The sequence below is a fragment of the Limulus polyphemus genome, unplaced genomic scaffold (genome assembly GCF_000517525.1).
Source record: "Limulus polyphemus unplaced genomic scaffold, Limulus_polyphemus-2.1.2 Scaffold7267, whole genome shotgun sequence".
In the NCBI taxonomy this organism is placed as follows: domain Eukaryota; kingdom Metazoa; phylum Arthropoda; class Merostomata; order Xiphosura; family Limulidae; genus Limulus; species Limulus polyphemus.
The window spans coordinates 23106-30503 of NW_013672877.1; the positions used below are offsets into that span (position 1 = coordinate 23106).

The window sequence follows — 7398 nt, forward strand, 5'->3', positions numbered from 1 at the left end:
AATACTACTAAGACAAATACTAAGTATTAATACCTAGGTAACTTAGAATTAATAACAACGATGTGTTTGGGTTATTAGTTTATTACTATCATAAGTAAAACAGTATTAATCCAGGTACTTGAATATTAACACATGTGTTTGGGTCATAGTTTATTCATCATAAGTAATCAGTATTAATCCAGGTACTTGAATATTAACACATGTGTTTGGGTTATAGTTTATTCATCATAAGTAATCAGTATTAATCCAGGTACTTGAAGACTAACACATGTGTTTGGGTTATAGTTTATTCATCATAAGTAATCAGTATTAATCAAGGTACTTGAGAATATTTACCATTAATGCTACTAGTTTATTCTTCTGATTTCTTCAGTAGAAAAGCCAATCACTTCTTACTTACATGTTTTACAATGTCAACGGGATTTAATCCCTTTTGAAACATTCGTATTGTAAACCTTTAATACAGAAACCAAATGTATAATGTTACACAAGGAATATTAACATGTAAATTTTTTTAAGTATATTGCTGTTAGAATTAAACAGTAAAACGGAATTTGAAAGAGCACTGTGGTAGGAAATGACAGAATAATTTGTACGAAGGAATAGGAATGCCACATGGGCACTGAAATGCTTTATTAGCACATTTTGGGCATAGCACCCTTCTTGAGGAGCATTAAAGCTTCCATAACGTTATGATACTAACAAAAAAACAACAACAAAAAACAAATGTGTTTTCATGTGATAATGCTGTATCATTTTAACTGTATTTACGACTCTACTTACGTATGATGAAGTATGATAAAAGTATGAGGTATTCATAAAATACTTACAAACTATGAAACTACACTATATTCATAGAATACTTACAAATTATGAAACTACACTATATTTATAGAATACTTACAAATTATGAAACTACACTATATTCATAGAATACTTACAAACTATGAAACTACACTATATTTATAGAATACTTACAAATTATGAAACTACACTATATTCATAGAATACTTACAAACTATAAAACTACACTATATTCATAGAATACTTACAAACTATGAAACTACACTATATTCATAGAATACTTACAAATTATGAAAGTACACTATATTCATAGAATACTTACAAATTATACCCAGTGAAGCCGTCTGAGAAACGCTGTCTCCTAGAGCTTCATTTAGGGCGTAACAAGAAACAGACACTTCCTTTGGATCCTGAAAAAAAAAGACCTTAAAAACTTACAAATCCAAACGTCTATATAATTGTTGAATTACGTGCAAACCTACTTAAGGGCTATCTGCCATACCCGTCCCTAATTTTGAAGTAATAGACTAGGAGGAAGGTAGCTAGTCAACACCATTTAACACCAACTCTTTGGCTTCTCTTCTAAGACCAACTAGTGTGAGTTGACCATCTTTCTTATGAAGCATTCACGGCTCCAAACTGTTAATTATGCTTATAACGCTATAACACGAGTTTTTAACCCCATGATGGGTAAAGCGCAGATAGCTCATTGCGTAGCTTTGCGTTTTGGAACAAGGAAACTAACAAAAGCTTTCAACCAAACATCAAAATAATTACTTGAATACGTTTTACTTATCGTACTTTTCAACTATTATTGTTATTATTTTATAAAACTCATATTATTTCTATATTATTCATAAGCAAATAACTCTTTATCACAAAAAGAAGAAATAGTTTAATTGCAAGGTTATATTTGTTTACCTGCCATGTCAAACCAATAGTTATCCTAGAAGTGGTAATCCAACCTCCGTCTGAGCTCTCGGTGGAAGATCCAGCAGAAGGAACGGGTCTGCCGTCTACAACCCACGATATCTTGGCAGCTGGATTGCTTGGTCCAGTAACGCAATTGAGCGTAACGTTATCACCTCTTTTGCCCTCTCTAGGTCCCTTTATTGACAATTGCGTAGGCGGAACTGGGAAGGACATTAAAATAATGGTCAGTAGATATTACAAAAAAAGTTTTATAGACCATCAAGAGGTATTGTTAAATGGGGTATTAAGATCTAAATGTCTTGGTTTCCAGACTAGAGATTGTTAATACAAAGAATAACACAGAAATAAACTACCGCTTATGTCTCACAATGCACTTCAGGCGCTAATACAGTTTACAGTAACAGTAGTAAATGAAGGATTAATGTGACATAAAAATGATATTATTTCCAATGTTCATTGGAGTAATATCGTGTGTCAACTTTGGTCAGGAGCAAACCAATTTCCGAAATGATTTTCCTATGCTCAATTTTTTATGAAGTAACAAAACTTTAACAATCTTTAAAATGATGATATAAGCCTTTTTTTTTCTCGACCTCTTGACGTGCGATACGAATTAACACAAGACTGACAGTATATTATGTGGTCATTGCGTTTAACATAATTTCACAATACAAGACTGACAGTATATTATGGGGTCATTGCGTTAAACAATTTCACAACACAAGACTGACAGTATATTATGTGGTCATTGCGTTAAACATAATTTCACGACACAAGACTGACAGTATATTATGGGGTCATTGCGTTAGAAATAATTTCACGACACAAGACTGACAGTATATTATGTGGTCATTGCGTTAAACATAATTTCACGACACAAGACTGACAGTATATTATGGGGTCATTGCGTTAAACATAATTTCACGATACAAGACTGACAGTATATTATGGAGTCATTGTGTTAAACATAATTTCACGATACAAGACTGACAGTATATTATGGAGTCATTGCGTTAAACATAATTTCACGATAATTGAGATTTTAAAATTTGTGCCTTTGTTGACTTGTGAAGCTTGTAAGATGCAGATGAAAAAATAAAATATCTGTCACATGTCAGAGAGTTATAAACTTGTATGACATTACATTTAATGTATAATGGAAACCTTGCTGTGAGTCGAACAACTGGGCTAGTAATTTCAAGCTGCGAAAGCTCATTTACTTAAATGTATACATGATTAGGGTGTTTTACACCACACGACTCAAGCATTTGCCAGTATTCCCGGTAGTATCGTTTTATGTGACTTACAGTAGACTTTTAATCTGACAATGGCGGCCATTGGTTTTAATGTGACGGTGTTAGATGCCTCGCAGCGATAGTCGACATTGTTGTCTGACGCGTCGACGTGAAACGTGTATGGATTGGTCGTTTCTCTGCCAGACACGGAGTAGCTTGAGTCAACTTGAGCTCCATTTCGGAACCAGAGTAATTTAGATGGTGGATTCCCCCCTCGAGAAATACAAGCCAGTGTTAATGTATCACCCACTTGAACGATATCGTCTTCTTGGTAGCCCTCGATTTTTGGTGGTTCAGGAGGATCTGGAAAAGGACAGAATACTTTGTGTGATTAAACATTATTCTTGATCATTTACATATGTGATAACGTTCGATAAAAGCTATCACAGGGTCCGAAATACTTTTTTTAGTTGATATTTTTGTTAGTTTGGTAACAACTGTCTATATATCCCTTTTAAATATTATGTTAATTTCATTAAAGTACTGTATTAATCCTTTAAGTTCATATTCTAATAAATGGTATATTAATGTAATGAAATCTGAGTTAAGAAGGTTCAAATATTGTTAAAATACGTTGAACATTACCATATTTAATTCTATAATATTCGGACTTTCTTGTACGTTAGTTAAAAGAAAGGGGAAAACAGTCGATTACTTACAAAGAACTATTACTGTCACAGACGAGGATTTTGGTCGTTTTAATCCGGGATGAGTGACCTCGCATGTATAGGTGACGTTGTTGTCGTCCAACTTCGGGTAGAGTATTGTTGTACTAGACGTTGTGAACAGGCCGTTTCGGAGATCTTTAGTCTTAATCAGCACGTTATCTAATTAAGAACATGGTCTTGAAGTACTCTGTTGCGACAATGCCATATTACTAACACCTTTTATAATATAAAAATATGGAGAAAGAACCAGGTGCCAAATAAACGTAGTATAAAAATACGCATCTGTGTTTATCATCCTGTTACGTAACGTGGCTGAAAAACCTAGCGTTTACTAAGTGAAAACAGCGAGCCACGAAGAAACGATTTGTAAAATTCTCCCTGATAGTGGCCATAATTATATGTAGAACAAAACTTATATATTTGTTACGCGTGTAGACAGTGATTCAAACTCCTGGTTATGTCTCGTGAAGTAAATAACAGTGTTATCAAAATTACAATAATGATTTTTAAATATCCATAATTTAAGAAATATACATTTTCCCCAAATAACGCTAAAACGGTCTTATTATCGTTAGATAAAAAAATAATAATAAAGCATAATTTTATTATCATGGAAATTTGAAAACATTTTGGCAAGCAGAGGAAATATCAAATATCACATATGATATAAAAATCTAATTAACATTCCTACAGCAACAGAATGAACAGATATCCCCAGAGAGGAGCACTATTTAACTACCTTTCATGCCCGTAACATTTTACGTTATTTAAATTAAATATGCTCATAAACAATGCATATTAGTTTAATACTAACACAATGCTTATATAGATAGCATACATCGTACATACATTATTTTATGAGATGATAACTAAATGTCCAACTGAACGAACTGCTTTATTTTTTCATTGCTTTCATTGAAAAAAAAATGAAACGTTTTATTCAGACCGAAAAACCTGTACTCTTATATTCATCAGTTTCATTTTTATTATAAACTGATGGATCAGTTGAGCAATTTTCTTTATGGATAGGTTTATTTTGATTGGAAAAGGTAATATGTTTTTGGTAAGGTACCAAGTTGCGTGTACTTTCCAGTGACCCTAAGCTCAACTATTTGTTAAGTAAAGAAGTAGAAGGTAGTATCTTTTTTAACATCTGAATCTTACCACGTTTTCTTATACATTGTTTCAACTCATGTATAAAACTAATACGTCAAGCATTAAGTTCGGAGGATCAGAGAGTCCAAGATTCCATCCACAGTATGCCACTGAAAGCACTTTAACTATGGGGATTTTACAAGTGTGACATTTAATCAATCACTACATTCAGTTAAGAGTAGTCGCATAGGCGGAGAATGCTTTTGACAAGCTGTACTCTTTCTCGTCAGCTGTTATTAATTAGGGAATAATATGTCGGACACTTAGGCTAAACAGCCAGGTCAGAGTTACTTGTGTTTAGCAAAAGGTACCGTTCAGGTTGTACTTATAAATAATTTGTAAATTTGTACGTTCGAAATTTTTCTAAGCTGCTCTTTTTAATTATAAGCACATTTTTAGGCATGTTAATTTTACAGTAGAAGAAATGAAATCAAAGAGTGGTAAGTTTATTTCTATTCAACAAACATACAATAAAACTCTAATAGATCTAATAGAAGAGTCGATATATGAGTGAAGAAAAGCAAAATAATAATAAACAAACAAACAATAAAACTCTAAATAATAGATCTAATAGAAGAGTCGATATATGAGTGAAGAAAAGCAAAATAATAATAAACAAACAAACAATAAAACTCTAAATAATAGATCTAATAGAAGAGTAGATATATGAGTGAAGAAAAGTAAAATAATAATAAACAAACAAACAATAAAACTCTAATAGATCTAATAGAAGAGTCATTATATAAGTGAAGAAAAGTAAAGTAATAATAAACAAACAAACAATAAAACTCTAAATAATAGATCTAATAGAAGAGTAGATATATAAGTGAAGAAAAGTAAAATAATAATAATAAACAAACAAACAATAAAACTCTAAATAATAGATCTAATAGAAAAGTAGATATATAAGTGAAGAAAAGTAAAATAATAATAATAAACAAACAAACAATAAAACTCTAAATAATAGATCTAATAGAAAAGTCGATATATGAGGAAGAAAAGTAAAATAACAATAAACAAACAAACAATAAAACTCTAATAGATCTAATAGAAGAGTCATTATATGAAACTCTTGTTCAATTACTTATCACATTTTATTTTACCTTTCAATTCATCTCCGTTCTTAAACCATTTCAGTTGGGATTGCGGCTTGCTCTTCCGTGCGTAACAAGACAGAGGAACACGCTCCGCCTCCCGAACCTCCAGAACACTGGCGTTTGAACGGTGTTCTATTTCAACTCTCTTTGGTGGAACTGTATAAGAAAGAGCGTCGTAAATAATAATAATAGTAAAACGTTTATCTTAAAATCGACATTTTCATAAAACAAAGTAATGGTGAGTTTTCACTACAACATTAAAACATTTTCTGACTTTGAATGCATTTACACGTACCTTGTTAACACATTCATACAGAGAATGTTGCCCATCAGGGAATTATTAATGAATAGGAATTATAAATTACCACCCATAAAACATTGCATTAAAAAGGAATTTGATTTACAGTAATTTAATGAAAAATTTAACGTGTTAAAAACCTTCTGTATGGAAGTAATTCAACTCACAAGAGAAAGGATTAATAACAATTTAATGAATTAGGATCAGTTAAATTTCATGTAAGTCGACTTACGTGCGAATATATTAATAAAAACTTGAACAAAAGTTCATTTGTAAACCTACTATATAAAGGTTTTTATGTTATTTAGAGAATTAATAAATAAAGAATTCCTTAGCTCTCAATGCATGAAAATTTATTTGAATATTTAGTAAAAACCTTTTCTAAAACCAAATCAGTTAATTGTTTAATCATTGAAAATTGTCTTTATTTTATCATTGATTGATAATAACGTGATACATATCTTACATAATTTTGTTGGACTACACAAACGTAGTTTTGTTTGTTGTTGTTCGCCATGTTAATATGTTATATTTTTTCTAAAAGTTCTACTTATACCTTCACCCGGTAAATGTGTTATATGTTTCTAGCAGTTCAATATTGCACAAGAAAGCGCTTACAGGGGCTAATATTATAATTCAAACTACTTATGAGTGAAAGTAAAGAAGAGAGTATTACAAACAATGTGTAAACTATATCTGCTACATCCAATGCCGAAGAGACCTGTCGTCAGGGTAACAAAGATACGACAGACACGGTAGTGCATGAACAACAACTGTTGTGGTGTGAACTACGTTTAAGTTAGCGAAGTGTAATTCTCATCAATTTTCTATGAGTCATTAACAAACTAGAATTAGGGAAATGATTACTTATTTATTGTTATTATTTATTTTTACTTGAATTAACTTTACTCATCATTCAGAAAAACTGTTGAGCTAATAAAGTAGGTTTATTGTTTCCGAAGTGAGTCAACGGGAGAAGACGACATTAGTTTGTTAGTTTTTGAGTTTCGCGCAAAGCTACACGAGGCCTATCTGCGCTAGCCGTCCCTAATTTAGCAGTGTAAGACTAGAGGTAAGTCAACTAGTCATCACCACCCACCGCCAACTCTTGGGCTGTTCTCTTTTACCAACGAATAGTGGGATTGATC

At 31.8% G+C, this 7398-nt stretch overlaps 1 protein-coding gene across 1 annotated transcript in view; it reads right to left on the bottom strand.

Annotated features, from left to right (window-relative positions):
- LOC106474477 (nephrin-like) overlaps positions 1 to 7398 on the bottom strand; it is a gene marked incomplete at its 3' end in the record, with an annotated part of 27453 nt that overhangs the window by 17505 nt on the left and 2550 nt on the right. The window contains exons 3-7 of the mRNA XM_022402784.1: positions 5959 to 6108; positions 3692 to 3859; positions 3045 to 3335; positions 1726 to 1937; positions 1127 to 1214 (exon numbers count right to left, since the gene is read on the bottom strand). Coding sequence (XP_022258492.1) covers positions 1127 to 1214; positions 1726 to 1937; positions 3045 to 3335; positions 3692 to 3859; positions 5959 to 6108 — 909 coding nt within the window. The remainder of the gene's footprint in view (positions 1 to 1126; positions 1215 to 1725; positions 1938 to 3044; positions 3336 to 3691; positions 3860 to 5958; positions 6109 to 7398) is intronic.